A 16,847-nucleotide genomic window follows, 5' to 3' on the forward strand; every position below is an offset into this window, starting at 1 on the left:
TCAGCCTGAAGGCAGTGTTTGCTCACAAGGACACCAGTGTCTGGCTCCTCCAGGACTGCAAATGTCCTGCTTCCTGAGGCTCTCACTTCCCTCTTTCCAAGTCACGACACCGCATGCAGAAACGAGGCCAGTTCACACCAGTTGCTGCCATTTCCCACCCCTGCTGCTGGACACAGGGAAGCCCAGCCAGGGCCACCCAAACCACCAGGGCTCCGGACATGGGGGCTCTGCTCGTCAGCCCTCACTGAAAGACTGAAGGAATCTTTTCCCCCACATCTGCTCAAACACCAAACTCTGGCCAGGCAGCGTGCAGAGACAGCTGTCTGCAAGCACCGGGACCTCCAGCTCACTGCCAGCCACAGAAACAAACTTATTACAAAACCAAAAGGCTGATATTTAACCCATTACTCAGCTCCTGGAGGCAATTACGTGCCTTGAAAAGAAGATTAAATGGAAGGAAAAGTGTTAACCACCACTTAAAGCAGTGTCCCCTGCAGGGAGGAGTGGGGGGCACCTCAAAGCAAGGGTCCCCGGGGTTCTTTGGTACCTGCCCAGTCCAGGACAAGCTGTCCCTGCCACAGCCCAGCTCCCGCCACACGCTCAGCCCCTGTCCCCACAGGCCATTACCTCGCTTAAAGGACCATCTCTTCTTCCAGCGCTTGGAAAACGATGGCCAGGAGTGGTTGAGCAGCGAGTCTGACATTTGGGAGTCCTGTGCAAGGCACAGCCCCGAGCAGGAGACGCCGGCACGGAGCACGGCAGAGCTCAGCGCGCTCTAAGGCAGCGCTGCAGGCTGCAGCCCAGGGGCTGCCAAGGGGGGAGTGGAGAAGCCAAGTGTTTTGTCAGGAGTATCAGCTGATGGAAGCTGTAGCCAGAGAGAAATTCCTGGTCCCTGGCGTTCCCACCTGTGTGCTAGGTCAGGGACTTCCTGCAGCTGGGCCTGGGGATTAGTGGCCTCAGAGCACACACAGCCCTGAGTGCTGCTGGAGGCTCGCAGACAGAATCAGAAAACGAGCTGTTAACACACCACAGCCCCCCTGGCCTCTGCCTGAGCCTCCCTGCTTCATTCACGGCTGTGAGCAGGACAGAGCATCACCTTTCAGGCACTTCTTCTCACCTGGCTGAGTCACCTTCACCTTCAGTGAAGGGTCAGAGTTGATGCTTTCAAGGATTGATGTCTTTACAAGATGTTTAAGAAGGCTCACTATTTACACTGTTTTATAATTTTTAGGTTCTGTGGCAGAGCCTCTGCAAGGGACTGGAAGAGACCCTGTCCATCCACAACATCAGCATCATCCTGCAGCTCACAGCAAGTCCCAGGCCCCTGGCAAGGGCATTTCTCCAAGCCCTCCTCAGCTCTCCCTCGCAGGGAAGCAGGTGGGAGCAATCTCAAACTGCCCCAAGAGATCCAACTCCCAACCCTCCAGGCCACTGCTCCCAGTTGGCACCAGCCCCACAGCCCAGACAGGCTCCAAACTTCATTCCCCACCCCTCCACTGGTCTGAAGAAGCCAGATTTTACCCCAGTGCAGCTGCTGGGCTCTGGGGCCAGACCAAAACTCCCCCTTGCTGTCAGCTGATGCCTGTGGCCTTGCTAAGCTGAGCCCAGCCAGGCTGGGAAGGACCACAGGTACCTCCATAGCCTGAAGCCCAGGCTGGGCTGGTGATACACAAAGCAGGTGTCAAAAAGCATTTTTCTTGCCTGGTCAGAAACCCCAAAGTGTCACCCACCCAGCACAGCCCTGTCCACGTCCCCTTTGCTTCCTGATAACACTGGGGACCAGCCCTGGAGTTGGCAGTCCAGAGTGGAATTTGGGGGTCCTGGGCATGGACCTCTGTTGTGCACAGCCCAACCCCAGCTGTGGGCAGCGTCAGGGTGTCTTTGCAAGCATTCAGCTGTGGCACAGAAACAGCACCCAAAGGGTGCCCAGCCAGCCCAGCACTGGCCCAGAGCCCACCATGATGACAGCTGGGGGTTAAATCCTGACCTCATCTCCTCCTCACTCCCAGCAGAGCAAAACCCCATATGGGCTGAGCCTCTCCAGTCCATGTTTTGCATTGAAGCTCGTGCAGGAGGGAGGCTGCACCAAACCCCGCTCTGGGACTTTTGGCTTCAAGACAAGCTGCTTCCTCACAAGGCCTTGAGGAAGGTGAGTGACAACCCCGCTGCTGTGGGATGGAGCCTGTGCAGAGAGAGACTTACCCTGAGGGCCGGAGGCATCTCTGTGGTGGGTTCCTCGTGCACTGTCAGATCTGACAGCCCCAGGTTCTTCTCCAGCTGCTGGAGCCGAGCGAGAAGCGGAGCCTCAGCGGGGAAGCAGCGGCCATGAGGGCGGTTTGCTCACGGGGGCTGCTGGCTCAGCCCTCTCACCGCTTCCCCTTTCCGACGGCACAAACAAACCCACCTCTCCCATGCTGCAGTTCCCACCACCGCGCCCCAGTGCTGCTCATCCCCGCCCTCGCGGGGGTCCGGGCTCTGGAAGGGTCCAGCAAAGCCACCAGGAGGGCTGTGGACCCCGAGGCAGCGGCGCAGGGCCCTGGGAGCCCTGAAGCCACGATGGCTGCGAGGAGCAGCAGCTATTGCCGCAACTGCTTCCTGTTCTCTTCGGGGAAAAACCGCTGTGTGTGCCCTGAGAGCCCCGCACGCCCGGCCCAGCCCTGGGCTCCCTGCACCACGGCTCGTTGGCCTCCTACACACGGCTCCTCTTAACAAATCCCTGATCTTTGCTGTCATGGTTTGACCTTGTGGAGCAACAGGGACCCCGAAGCCCAGCAGGTGTGTCTCACGCAGGGTGAAGTGACAGCACAGCACAGAAATGCCTGTACTGACCATATTCACCTGTACAGGAGACAGACAAAGATTCAGCTCCAAGGCAGTGCCCCTGCTTTGCCCTTGGCCAGCAGACAGAGCCCCTGGCACGGTCCAGGCTCAGGGTTGTTGGCACAGCCATTCCCTCCTTCCCAACGAGCCCCGTGGGCTGAGGCACACATGAGGCACACATGCTCCTCATCCCAGAGCCCCGAGCACTCCCCAGCCCCAGCCAAACCCTAATCAGAACAAGAACCACTCACACTCCAATTACTCAGAGACCGCAGCTTTGGCAGCACTTGGAATAGCAATTACCCTGTGCTCCAGGAAACCACAAGAGCAAAGAGGAATTAAGGTTTAATTTCTCTGAAGTCCACAAGAGCTCGATTAGCATCAGAGATCAGGGCAGCTCCTAAACACAGGCAGCTGCTCTGGCGTTTGGGATAGTGAGTTGTCCTTGGCTCAGACAAGGACAAGCTCTTTTCCTCCTGCCACGTGTCTGACACGGCTTGGGGGGTGCTGAAGCTGAGCTGTGCAGGCAGCCTGGAAGAGTGACAAAGAATAATGGCACGAGCACTGTCCGTGCCTCAGCAGCCTCCCCACAGCATCCCAGAGCGCCCAGCAGGACGCAAACCTCCAGGACAGCGAGTTCGAGTTTTGTGGATTTACTTATTTTTGCATTTTAAGAGCCCCAGAGAACAAGCCTGGTCCAGAAGAAGTGACTCCAAAGTCTTAATATACCAGTCTGTTAATGATCATTCTCACAGGGAGAGAATTTTGGACAGGCTTAGAAAAAAAATGGCACTGGTGGGTCCTTGAGTGCTGTGTCCAGTTCTGGGCCTCTCACTGCAGAAAGACATTGAGGGGCTGGAGGGTGTCCAGAGAAGGGAACAGAGCTGGGGAAGGGGCTGGAGAGTCAGTCCTGAGAGAGCTGGGGGGCTCAGCTGGGAGAAAAGGAGGCTCAGGGGGATCTTCAGGCTCTGACAGGAGGGGACAGCCCTCACCTCGCTGGTGCAGCCGAGCAGGAGGGAAAGCTTGGCTCTGATGAAATAAAATCCAGTTTAAGTTAGAAACACCCCCAGAGGGGCCTGGGCAGGACGGGAGGCTCCTGGTGCACACCCAGTTACAGCAACAGGCCAGGGGTGGGGCTGATCCTCTGCCTTTGAGGCTGTAAAACCGGCAGTGAGTTTGTCCCCTCCAGAGAGGGAACACCCAGTCCGTGCCCAGGAAACCACAGAATTACATCCCACAGCCACAGCTCTGGATGCTCCAGAAGGAATCCTGGCACCAAAGTTCACCCGATGGGGCCAGGACATAACCCCAAGGTGAGGACAGGGATCACCAGAGCCATCAGGTAGAGGAGCTCCACTGATTCACACTACAAGCCTACAGGTGGTTGAGCTGTGGGTTTTGGTTTTTTCCTTAACACCATTTATTTTGCAACTCATTCCAAGGTATGAATTTAGTGCTTTCTCCACAGCAAAGCAGCCTTCAGTGCTGCACAGACAGCAGACACAAAATGAACAGTTATTCTTGGATAATTTATTCAGAATTTTAATATAAACAATTAATTGTTCAATATTCTGACACACAGCAAGAATTTTTGTTTTTTACTATTCAAAGATTTTCTGTACATGTCACTGCTTGGCTCTTAGATATGAAAACATTGAAAAAATAAATCAAGGGGAAAGGTTTTTCTTTTTTCTTCCTTTTTTAAAAAAATCATGGCACATTTGATCCTTTATTTCAAACAAGAGGTATCTGCAGTACTACTTGTATTCTGGAACCTTAGATACGCAGAGGGAGAGGTGGGAGCAGCAAGAATGAAAAAAATAAAAACCCCAAGACTTCACAGAACGTCACCTAATATGTAACTGAAACTATCTGTGGTTTATTTAAGTGAAGCAGAGAGCGTTTGCTTTGGGCTGTGTTGGATGAAGCTGATGTCCAATTCCCCCATCCATGAGAGTCCTCAAATACAAACCAGTTTTGATACTCCAAGAATAAAATCATTCCCCTACCTGAAGCAGAAGGTAATGCTTTTCCTGCTTAAGTAACACTACACCTGTGCAGATTTAGAAGTGACCTTTCTAAAATTCTCCATCAGTTTTCATGGGAAAAGACTTGGAAGTGGGGATGATGGAAGTGTTGGAATGCTGCTGGGAGAGCCTGGATTTGGAGAGCTTTGGTGTGAGTCCAGCTCAGAGCCCTCAGCTCAAGATTTCCTGGTGCTGCTGGGACTGACCAGGGGCTGGGGCTCAGCTAAGCAAGAGCCCACATTTAACCTCCACTGATGGCTCCTCTTCAGCTGCCAGGACTATTCCAGGTCCTCCCAGGCACCAGACCCTGTTCCCAAGGGATCTTTCTGGGCTGAGAATGGAAACTATTTAACACCACCCGTTGGAACACTGGAGTGGGAACAAAACCACTACCAGGAACAGAATTTCTGATTGCAAACCTATAGGCAAAACAAAAAATAACAACACCATAGGAGTTAATACTAACTTTATTATACAATATTTAAAAAGTCATTTCTCTACCTGTCCCCTTACAGCTTGCATTGTGCTGCAGTGAATTTGCCCAAACTGCAAGAATAAGTGCTTCCTTCTGAGAAGGACAAGCAAATTAATTTTAAAAAGAAATACACATTTCATGACAGCAGATTTGCTAAAAACAATAACTTTAGAGTTGCTTTTCAACAGTCAGGTTCCTCCAAAAGTCAGCTAGATGATTGGCTTCACTCTTGTGATGCTCCTAACGAGGCTGAACACGTCAAGGCTTTACACCGATACTCACGGACAGAATCCAAGCAGAGGGAACACAGAGCCAAGCAGAAGGTAATAAAAAGGCCAAATTCCATTAAGTTCATACAAATACCAAACTAATCTTATGTTGAATTTCACGAAGTAACTATGTCTTGATTCCAGCCCATTCAGCAGTTCCTTTCCCTGGACCACAGGACACTCTGAGGGGCAGCGGCTCTTGGGGGCTCCTGCGAGTGCCCGGCTCCGAGAGGATCCCGGGGTTCATCTGCAGCTCCGAGCTCCCTCCAGGCTCTGAGCCGACCCCACACGGACCACGGGAGCACCTGGCACAGCCCTGACAGTAAGGTTTTATGGCACAAAGATATTTTATGTTCTGGCTTGTAAAACAAGGTTCCAGTCTTGGTAGCAGGAAGGGCCCGGGACACCTCAGGGTCCGTCTTCGTGTCACAGTGGCTTTGAGAGGGAACTCGACTGCCTCCCTCCCTCCCTCCCTCCTCTAAAGCAGAGGCTCAGCACCCTTCTCACTCCTGTCATTTCCTATTTGCCTTCAGCACAGTCAGCTCAGTAACACAAGAAACAACTTTGAGATTTGTTTTTTTTTTTCCCCAAAGAGATACCAACACTATAGCCAACAGACTAAAATTAAGCAGTGTCCCATCGCTATAATACAAATTTAGGAGGAAAGAGATAAACTACCCATAAATTAAGAGTACCCTTTAGCAACCTAAAAGCAGCCTCTTCATACCCACACAGCTGCTTTACCATCATCGCTGCAGCGTGGTCTAGTTCCCATCACCTTTCCCAACCCAGTGCTGGCACAGAGTTTATGTCTGAGCTCTTCTATTTTACAACACAATAGAGTATTTACAAGCAGCCAAGACAGACACGTTCCTAACCCAGCAGCCAAGCTTTGCAGTGCTGTGCTGGCCCGCGAGGGAAGTTCCAGATTGGCAAGAGCCATTCAGGAAGTGGCAATCGAGTTAATGTGGAAACCTTTCTGAGAAACCTCTCCAGCCTCACACTTCAGACATGTTCTCAGTGAAAGGTCAGCAGAGCTCAGTTTCTTGCTCCTTCTGATTCACCAGAGTGAATTTCTGGCTACATGGTAGTGCCAGACTGTGCCCAGGAAGCTCCAGCTGCTCCTGGACAGGCTGAGGGCTCTGTCCTGCTGCCCCGTGCTGTGAGCGGGGCATTCTCTGCCCACAAAGGGCAGGAGCCAACCCTCCAACAAATATTAATGCAAGGAAGGAAAGAGCTTCCCACTGCTGGCTGCCCTCCTCCAGCCATCCCACCTGCACTGGTGTTTGCTCCCTCCTAAGCAGCAGCAGCAGCAGTGTTGTGCTTCCACTGCAGCTGGGGAATTCTGCCCTGTAAGGACGTGGCCGGAGCAAAGGGCAGCAGCTCCCGCAAGGAAGGCTCAGCACAGCAGCCCTGCCTGGCCTGGGGTCCCTGGTAGCACCCCAGAGGTTTGAACAGCACTTGAGTCTCCACTTGCAGGAATTCTCTGAGCAGGAATCAGCGAGATCCGAGTGAGGCATTCGGGCATGCCCGGAGCGAGGATCTTCCAGCAGCAGAGACCAAAGTGTCGGCTGTGAGCCAAGGAAGGATTTTCCAGCAGTGAGAGCTGGGCTTTGCGGGTGATGTTCATTTATTCCTCCTAATTCTACAGCTGAGTGTGATCTCTACCAGCCACGAGCAGCAACCACTAGTGTTATTTGTTTAACAGAGGAGAAACACGATCCCCTCCCCACGGGTACCACACGCCTTCCCTCCCCCTGGGCACAAGGTGGGAAGGATGAGTGACCTTCACACAGTGCTGGGTACAAACAACTGCTCCGTTCGGTGCAGGGTGAAGGTGACACTGAGCCACGGGAGGGCACTGCCTGTCCATGGAGCAGCACTCGCTCCCTGGCTCGGCCATCCGAGTGTTCAAACCATGTGTACTCACAGGGCAAACCAGTATCAACCACGGGGAAAAGCCACAGCCAATACGAGGTTCCAATGTTCCTTCAGGTGAAAGATCTTCTATTCCCACAGTTGTGATCACTGCCATTGGAAATGTTATCAAAGCAAGGGTGAGCTGGGAAAGGTTTGTTTCAGGAGGTCACTGGCAGGACCTTGGGTCACCTGTGCACAGTGACAGGAGCAGTGACCAAGCCACCCCAATGCAACCCCAGCAGCAAGGGCTGGTCCCAGTCTCTGCTCCATGCTGGCACATGCTGATCCAGGAGGAAGCAGCCTGCTCCTTTTAGTTCACTGAAGTCCAAACATTTAAATGGCTCTTTTGTCCTTTTTTTTTTCTTTTTTTTTTTTCTTTTTTTTTTTTTTTTTTAATCACAACAGAACTAAGGGATGAGATCAGATCCAAATTTGTAAATGGGTTCATTGGCCACTACTGTTCAGATTAGGGATCAACAGTGACGAGCCATTCTCCTTCCCATTCCCTTCATGAATGGTCCCTGGTATTGGAATCAGCTGATACTGATTTTCCCTGATCCACAATAGGTCCAGACCAGAATATTTAAACAGGTTTAGAGGTGCGTAGTATTAAAAAATATCCTTAAGAAACACTGAGGTAGACTGCACCAGAACAGGACAAAAATAATCCCACCACATCCACTTGCCAAGGTTTTGCGGATACAAATTTACATGTTCTGTGTGTTTAAGAAAACAAATTGTTGCTTTTTTTTTACAGTGTTTTATATATTAAAATAAATAAAAAAATTCTAATAAGAAAAACTTCTCTTCCTTAGAAAAGTGTGAGAATATGTCTTCTTTCCTGCAGTGTAGTATAGAGCTGCTAAACAGTTACGACTTTGTAAAGCAGAAGAAATGTAAACGAGGCCTTTTGAAATCCGAAGGTTCTCACCCACGTCTGGACTGTGTTTTCCACCCAAATTTGTGGAGCAACCTGTACCCTCCACCTGGGCTGGAGCAAAGGGCCAACAGCTCCCAGTGCTGGCCAGGGTCTGCTGTCCCCCCTTGTGACTCTGAAGTGCTGCTTTGGCCAGGAGCAGCTGGGGCAGAGGTCTCAGAACCAGCTGCACCCCTGGGCGGGGGCTCCCGGAGCTCTTCCCCAGGGACTGCAGCCCCTGTGCTCCCAGCACTGCCCAGGCTGCAGCCACAGCCCAGCCCACGTCCCTGCCAGGCCACGTCGCCTTCTCCTGGCAGAGAGCACAAAACACATCTTGGACTTCTCCAGGAGGAGAAGTGAAGGACTGAGCATCTCTCGCTGCTGTTCAAGCACCTCCTGCACGACACGGGCCTGCGACATCATCATCATCTTCCTTCCCTGCTCCGGCGCTGCTGCCGCCAGCTGGGCGCTGCTTTCACCAGCCTGGCTGAGTTCCACCCTTGTTCTCCAGCATCTCCCCTCAGCTCTGCCTTTGCAAACAGCAGCACCACACAGCACAGCCCTGGCTGATGTCCTGACCAGCCGTGTCCAGGAGCTCTGCAACAGGAACCTCTCCTGGAGGCCTGGGAGCAGCAGAGGCAGCAAACCTCAGTCACCTCCGGCGTGCACAGCCCAGAGCTTTGTGCTCCTCCCTTCAGTGTCCCTTCCTCAGCTCCAGTTCGTGCTCATCTTCTCTCTCCAGCTGCATCTGCGGCACGGGAGGCAAAGCGAGGGGGCAGAGGAGGAGCAGGACTCGAGGCCAGGATGTTCTGTGTCCTTCAGCTCACAACACCCAAAGATGGGGCTTCCACTGGAGCCGGCTGACTGTGTCGTATAAATCATGAAACTATTACAAAGCCTTGTCAAGTATGAACTGAACGTGTGCTTCATCGCTCCTGCAAGGCTAAAATTAGTTCATTCTGAAATTTTGGACCACTTTAAGACCAAACAATCCCCCAAAACTCTCCTCGCCCCAAAAGGATCATAAACAGTCAATAATTTATATGAAGTTAAAATTTAAACTAAAGACATCTTTAAATATGTTACAACAAACAATATATATACTCAATGCTGTAAGGACAGAAAACTCCGTGTCTCAGGTCAGGGGACTCCTCCTTCGTTTGGTCTTGAAAGTACCCACAAATCTCAGAGTTCTGCTCATTTAGCTCCCAGCACATTTTCCTCATTTATTAATGAGAGAAAACCTGCTCCCAAGAGTCCTCAGTATAAAAAATAATCTGTTTAGGATTCAGTCCCTCCAGGGAAATGGGGAAAAAAGATAAGTACACACTTCCAAGAAGAGGAAAGGTCCTGTGAGAACAGAGAATCATAGAGTATGCTGAGTTGGAAGGGACCCACCAGGATCATGGAATCCAACCCTGGCCCTGTGCAGGACACCCCAAGAATCCATCCCACCATGTGCCTGAAGGCGCTGTAAGTTGTGTACAAAACCAGAAGTGTCTCTTTTGCTCTGGGGCACACCCCACATGTTGATAGTGCACACACGCACACACACGCCCACGCACGCACCCCGGGGCTTGCACCCCTTGAAAACAAAGTATGAAAGCAGCAGCTATTGGTCAATCTGAGGATCTGGCGCGTCCTGATGTGCTGAATCCTTCAGCTGTAGTGGAGAGCCTGCCTGAAAGCCTGGAATTCTACTGGAAATGCTCTTGTTCCACGCTGCTGGGCTGGAGCTCAGGCACCAGAGAACTTCACGTCTTCTGCTGGCAAACACAGATGCTTCTCCTTCAGTTGAACTCACACGGTCGCTTCCTGTTGTGAAACCATGGTTACAGAAGGGACAGCAGCCATGGAAACCTCTTCCATTTATGTTCACAGATAAGTCCACTGACAACCAGTCAACTTGGCAAAAAAAAAAAAAAAAATCAACAAAAAAAAATTCATCGTAAGATGACTAAAAATCTGAAGAGTTTGTAGATGTGTGTCATACACTGTGGCAGCAATAACAAGAGTCCTGAGATTTGTGGAGGGGGGAAAAAAGCAGACACAACCCTTGGGCCAAACAGGAAATGTTAGGAAGGACTTGACCTGGGCATGGAGAGAATCCTCCCGTTTTTCTTGCCACCGTTCATGTGAGTGTAAGGGATGTGCTCCTCGTAGTTGCCCTTGAGGGCCATGGAGGGTCCATTGTCCCTCCCCAGCGCTTTGTCCCTCTGTGAGTACGAGGAGGGGTCCAGGGGAATGCTCTCCATGTTCTCGAAGTCCATCTCGTACTCCTCTGTCTCCAGAGGTTTGTTCTCCTCGCTGTAGAAGAAGGAGACCTCGTGGAAGCTGGGGTGCAAGTCCTCCTTCAGCATCTCGATGATCTCAATGAAGGTGGGGCGCATCTTGGGGTTGTACTGCCAGCACATCTGCATCAGGCTGTGCCTGCAGAGCACAGAGCACACTCAGGGGCAGCACAAACAATCCCACGTGCAAGGCTGGCACCTCTGGCAGACCCCCCAGCACCCACACTGCACCTCTGACACCCCAGGTTGCTTTTCTCTTTCCAGCCTCCACATCTGCCTGTAGATCCTGACACTCCTTTTTCTCTATTTCTGTCTAGATGAAAAATTCCTTCCAATTCCTTCAATTGTTCTGAATTTGGCTGCTGAAGGAAACGGGGCTGTGGTTCACAGACTCTGTGTGGGTGTGTGTGTGCACACGCACTTACAGCCAGGTCACCCTTTTTTAATTAATTCTCTTTTAATTTTAACTCAGCCTGAAAGATAACAAAGCTCCCAAAACTTTAAGGAGGCTGGGCAGAGGACAGAGGTCCTGTAAACATCCCACCCAAAAGAAAGGCTGCAGCAAGAGGTCACATGTTATCAGACACCATGGAGAAAGAACTCACAAATACAAATAGAGTTGCAAACTGGGGTTTGTAACTGGCCATCAGATAAATGTCCAGCACAGCAGGCTTTTTTCATAGGGTTACTCACAAAACATGTTTATTTTATGACTCTGCAAGTGCTGTTTTGGCCAGAAGCAGCTGGGGGAAGAGGCTACCAGAACCAGAGAGTTCCCATCTGCGCTCCCTTTTCTAGCCAGAGCTGCTTTCCCTCACAACTGTGACTACTCACAGACAATCCCAGGATCACCGAGGCTGGAAAAGACCTCCCAAGATCATCGAGTCCTTCCTTTGACCCATCCCCACCTTGTCACCCAGAGCACTGAGTGCTACATCCAGTCACTCCTTGGACACCTCCAGGGATGGGCACTCCAAACCTCCCTGGGCAGCCCCTTCTGGATCACTAAGGATGCTCTGGTGGAATTTCTGTGGGAGGTGCCTCACTACAGTCTGTTTTCTCCTCCCCACTCAAGGAGGGGTTCAGAGGTGCCCCAGGTCAGGCCATTTTTGTTGGCCACACTTCAGGCAAGGAGTGCAGCTGGGCTGGCTGTCCCTGCTTGCCACTTACAGCTTCTGCTTGCCACTTACAGCCTCTGCTTGCCACTTACAGCCTCTGCTTGCCACTTACAGCCTCTGCTTGCCACTTACAGCCTCTGCTTGCCACTTACAGCTTCTGCTTGCCACTTACAGCCTCTGCTTGCCACTTACAGCCTCTGCTTGCCACTTACAGCCTCTCCGGGCAGTTGTCCGGCTGATCCAGGTATCCTCCATCCATGACAAACTTTAGCACCTGTTCATTGGAGAGCCCCTGGTACGGCTGCTCTGCCAAGCTGCTGATTTCCCAAAGGACAACACCGAATGACCTAAGGGAGAGAGAAGGCTCCTGGTGAGAACAAAACATCCTGGAGCCCTCCCAGCGCCAGAGTTATTTTGGAAAACTCGCGCTTCAAAAGAACGTGCCTGTATTTTTGTGGAAGTGTTTCAAAACAACGGCTTTGTTTTGTCTGTGCTCTGAGCGAGTCAGTTGAAACTATGTGTGCTAAAACAAGGAGCTCCTGAGCTGGAATCCATCTGGGACTGCAGAGGACAACTTACCACACGTCAGAGTAGGTGGTGAACACCCCATCCTTGAGCGACTCCGGGGCCATCCAGCGCACGGGCAGCAGCCCCTTGCCTCCCTTGCGGTAATAATCGGTCTCGTAGATGTCCCTGGTCATCCCAAAGTCTGACAGAAGCAATTGGGATATGTTAAACGCCTCTCCCTCCATCCTGCTTTTCCCGTGGAACATCTCCTGATGGGTGTTGCCTTCCCCCCCAGCTTGCAGTCGTCTGTCACCGCGTGATTAATGTTCAAAACATTTCCCTTTTCCTGCGTTTTTTCTACAGAGTCACAACAGAGACTCCAGAGTTAAATTTTTTGGTGACAGCTTCTATTCTAAACATGATTTTATTCATCCTCTGTAAGTAAAACAGAGCTCCCTTTGCCTGAAATCCCACTGCCCTGGCTTTAACTCGAGAGAGCTCTGAAAAATCACCACACTGTGGGGTTCCAATTATTTTTAGATGTTGCATTTACTTATTTTTAAAAGAGTTTGGGTAAAAACTGAGTTAAGTTACTTTCAAAAGCCACCTGACTCAATGACAGGATTATCAGCACTGGGTGTGTTGTACTCAGCTCCTTCTTTGTCTTAATTCTCACAGAAGCAAAGACCAGTGAGACAAACCCAGGTAGTTTAGGCTGGAAAGGTAATGAACTTTTAGGACAGAGATTTGGAAATAGAGAAGGTGAGAAAAGCTGCTGTGGTTCTACAGGAGATGTTGCTCTTACTCAAGTCCACACAATCCTGTCACAGGGAAGTGCTGCAATTTCCCAAAGGTGGAGACAGCGTGTTTGACACGCTGGTTTTACCAATCTGCTTTTACAACATACACAACGCACAGCAGCATCTCCTGACCCCAGAATGGGCTGGCTGGAAGGGGCCAGCAGCACGTACCCCCGATTTTGACCGTGAAGTCCTCTGCCACCATGCAGTTGCGGGCTGCCAGGTCCCTGTGCACGAACTTCTTGGCGTTCAGGTAGGCCATGCCGTCGGCGATCTCCGCCGCCATCTGGATCATCTCCCGCAGCGTCGGCGGCGGCCGCCCGGGGTTGTTCTGCCAGGGAACAGCACGGCCACACAACGGGGTGGGTCACGTGTGACCTCCAAGGTCACCCAGCTCCCTGCCATCAGCAGTGGCACCTTCCAGCATGGACATTTCCAGCTTCTCTGGGTGATCTGTGCCAGGCCGTCCCCACCCTCACAGCCAAGAATGTCTTCCTAATATCAAATCAAATTTGTTGGATTCCCCTGGGGAATGGTTTCTGCCCCCTCAGGGACTCCTAGAGCTTGTAACCACGTAGTTTAACCCTTCCTCCCCTTTGTGACCCTATTGGCTGTGTCCCAATTACCCCTCCCTGGGAGAAGACCAGAAAAGACCCTCTCCTTCCTCTGCACTCATCCTCTTTCCCCTCCAGTCACCACCTGGAATAAATATCTTGAACCACAGCTGGGGGTCAGAGCCTCTTTTGGAATCCTTTGTCCTGTCCATGAAATATTCCTCCAAAGCCCTCCAAGGACTGAGCTAGCATTGGAACATTGGAGGGGCTCCAGGGGGATTTATTTCACAGATTTACCCACTTTCAGCTTAAAGCTATTAAATAAAGAAGTATTAAGCCCCAAATCAAGTCACTCTGTTCCACATCAGACTCCTTCTCTCCTGTCTTTACCTCAGCTTCAGGTCTCAAAGATCGGAGGTAACTTTTGAGATCCCCATGAGCCATCAGCTCCATGACCACCAGGGTGGGCTGTCCCTTGGAGACCACGCCGAGGAGGCGAACCTGGAAAAACAGTGAGAAATCCCCTCGAGGCTGTGTCCAAACAGAGCAGGCAAAGCCAATCCCCCTGAAACAGAGCTGAGAATGGATGATTGCTTCCAAGCCAATCATCTATTAAATACCCAATGTGGGTCTTGCTACAATACATCTTTCATACTTCTATTTCTCCAAAATACCCAGTCTATTTGCAAAGTCATCATTTGAAAGTTGTTTTTAGTTCAATTTCTCTCTCAACAATACTACCCTATTCCATGGCCTAAGTCAGCACACTTCATCTCAAGGTTTGCATACAGATGCACAAGGCTGTGTTAGCAATCTGCCAGGCTTTGGGAATTCTCTAACCCCACAAGGCTTTGTGAGGCTGAGAGGTTTAGAAAGAGCAGCAGCGCAACGACCTGGGCAGAACGGGCTCTGTGGAGCCCAGCAGGGAGAGATCCCAGCTCTGCTGCCTCTGCTGCTCCTTTGGCAAGCTGAGGCTCTGAAGGCAGAGCAGGGCTGAGCTGAGCTGAGCTGAGGCACCCAGCACTTACCACATGATGGCAGCTGAAGCCTTTCATCACGGAGGCCTCGTTGAGGAACTCGATGCGCTCGCGCAGGCTGGCGGACTCGTTCACCGTCTTCACGGCCACGCGCGTCTCGGGCTCTCCCTTCACGATGTCCTTGGCAATGCCCTCGTACACCATCCCAAAGGAGCCCTGGCCCAGCTCCCTCAGCAGGGTGATCTTGTCCCGTGGCACCTCCCATTCGTCAGGGACATAAACTGGGGACAGGGGGACAGTCCTGAGCTGAGCATCCTCTGAAAGGCGCTCCCGCAGCAGCCTTGGTTAGCGCTGCCACAATGCGGGGGCTGAGTTCCACAAAAGGACAACAAAACCCCACAAAGACACCTCCAGCCCCACCCTGCTGCACTGACTGCACCATCACACAAGAACCAAGCCCTGCTTGCTCTCACCATCACTGGCACTGATGTACTCGGGGTTGGAGGATGCATACAGGGGTCCCGTTGGTCCTTCGGTTTGTCTGGAAGAGACACAAATTGCTCAGCCTCTGACACCCTCGAGGTGAGGGCACTTTGATCAATCCCCAAACCACACAGCAAATAATCTGTCCCCATAATTCCTATTTCCTTAAATGAATGCTGCAATCACTGTGGAAATCAGAAACTAAACAGAAACTGACTCCCAACCAAGCAGCAAAACTTTTGGATGTAAGTTTTGGTGTTGTGAAAACTGCTCTCACCTCTTTTTCACAAGCACATAAGCAGCTCCAATAATTCCAGCAATTATGATGGCAAAAATGATCGGAACAATGATAACAGCAATATTTGGCTGAGCATTCACTAGGAGAGAAAGAGAGAGTTGGAGGCATTATACAAGATCAAAATACAAATTTTTTCCTCGATAAAATCTCCCCCTGCAACATATTGGAACAAATACAAAACTAGAGGCTATTTCAGATCAAAATGTGAGGCTGGTCAGAATGAGGACTAATAAACAAAAGCCATGTGTTTCCAAGCAATTTCAGGTTCTTGACAACCGATGTATTTGGTAAATATTTAATGACTCCATGTGGCTCTCTGTGCACTACTTGCTACACCCCATCCTCCAGAAATAACCAGAGTTTCTGTCAGGGATTAAACATCAAAAATGAGATGAACTCACAATAATCAGCCACATAAAAATAGGTGGGTTCTGTCCAGGAGCCGTTTCCAGCCAGGGAGGTGGCGCGGATCCGCACGCTGTAGTTGCCGGGCTGGAGCCCCCGCAGCTTGCAGCCGTTCTCGCTGGCAAAGTGCTTGCGGGACACGCAGAAATGGGCTTCCTGTGGGGACAGGGACAGTGCCAGGGCCACCCCGCAGCACCCAGGGCTCCCTGAGGGCTCCCTGACAGCCCCCTGGGCCTCCTGCAGCACCCAGGGCTCCCTGAGGGCTCCTGGAGGCTCCCTGGAGCTCCTGCAGCACCCAGGGCTCCCTGACAGCCCCTGGGGGCTCCTGCAGCACCCAGGGCTCCCTGACAGCTCCCAGGGGCTCCTGCAGCACCCAGGGCTCCCTGACAGCCCCCGGGGGCTCCTGCAGAACCCAGAGCTCCCTGAGGGCTCCCTGAGAGTTTCCTGAGAGCTCCTGCAGCACCCAGGGCGCCCTGAGAGTTTCCTGGGGGTTCCTGCAGCACCCAGAGCTCCCTGAGGGCTCCCTGGGGCTCCTGCAGCACCCAGGGCTCACTGACAGCTCCTGGGGCTCCTGCAGCACCGAGAGCTCCCTGAGAGATTCCTGAGAGCTCCTGCAGCACCCAGAGCTCCCTGAGAGAATTCCTGGAGCTCCTGCAGCACCCAGAGCTCCCTGACAGCCCCTGGGGGCTCCTGCAGCACCCAGGGCTCCCTGAGAGTTTCCTGCAGCACCCAGAGCTCCCTGAGGGCTCCCTGGGCCTCCTGCAGCACCTCCCCAGCTGGCAAAGACACACCCAAGGGCTGTGTCTGCTCCAGGTCAGTGGTTTGTGCTGGAGTTGTGTTTTGCAGGGCAGTAGATCAGGTTACAGAGAGCCAGTGCCATGTGCTGCCCTGGTTCTCATCAGCCCTAAAACGTGTCCCCAAATGCCACATTCAGACACCTCCTGAACACTTCCAGAGATGGTGACTCCACAATCTCCTTGGTCAACT

General features: G+C 51.9%; 2 protein-coding genes across 2 annotated transcripts in view; both read right to left on the reverse strand.

Moving 5' to 3' along the window:
* ARHGEF18 (Rho/Rac guanine nucleotide exchange factor 18) overlaps window positions 1–2,810 on the reverse strand; it is a 51,183-nt gene extending 48,373 nt beyond the window's left edge. Inside the window, exon 1 of the mRNA XM_063403217.1 lies at window positions 2,203–2,810. The gene's annotated coding sequence lies outside the window, so the exon portion shown is untranslated. The remainder of the gene's footprint in view (window positions 1–2,202) is intronic.
* A 2,486-nt stretch (window positions 2,811–5,296) lies between these two features.
* The window catches only part of INSR (insulin receptor), a 57,745-nt gene continuing 46,194 nt past the window's right edge, over window positions 5,297–16,847 (reverse strand). Inside the window, exons 13-21 of the mRNA XM_063403221.1 lie at window positions 15,857–16,016; window positions 15,435–15,534; window positions 15,148–15,215; window positions 14,726–14,955; window positions 14,088–14,198; window positions 13,315–13,474; window positions 12,416–12,545; window positions 12,049–12,183; window positions 5,297–10,857 (exon numbers count right to left, since the gene is read on the reverse strand). Of these exons, the coding sequence (XP_063259291.1) occupies window positions 10,503–10,857; window positions 12,049–12,183; window positions 12,416–12,545; window positions 13,315–13,474; window positions 14,088–14,198; window positions 14,726–14,955; window positions 15,148–15,215; window positions 15,435–15,534; window positions 15,857–16,016 (1,449 nt within the window). The 3' untranslated portion in view covers window positions 5,297–10,502. The remainder of the gene's footprint in view (window positions 10,858–12,048; window positions 12,184–12,415; window positions 12,546–13,314; window positions 13,475–14,087; window positions 14,199–14,725; window positions 14,956–15,147; window positions 15,216–15,434; window positions 15,535–15,856; window positions 16,017–16,847) is intronic.

The sequence above is a fragment of the Prinia subflava genome, chromosome 8 (genome assembly GCF_021018805.1).
Source record: "Prinia subflava isolate CZ2003 ecotype Zambia chromosome 8, Cam_Psub_1.2, whole genome shotgun sequence".
In the NCBI taxonomy this organism is placed as follows: Eukaryota; Metazoa; Chordata; class Aves; order Passeriformes; family Cisticolidae; genus Prinia; species Prinia subflava.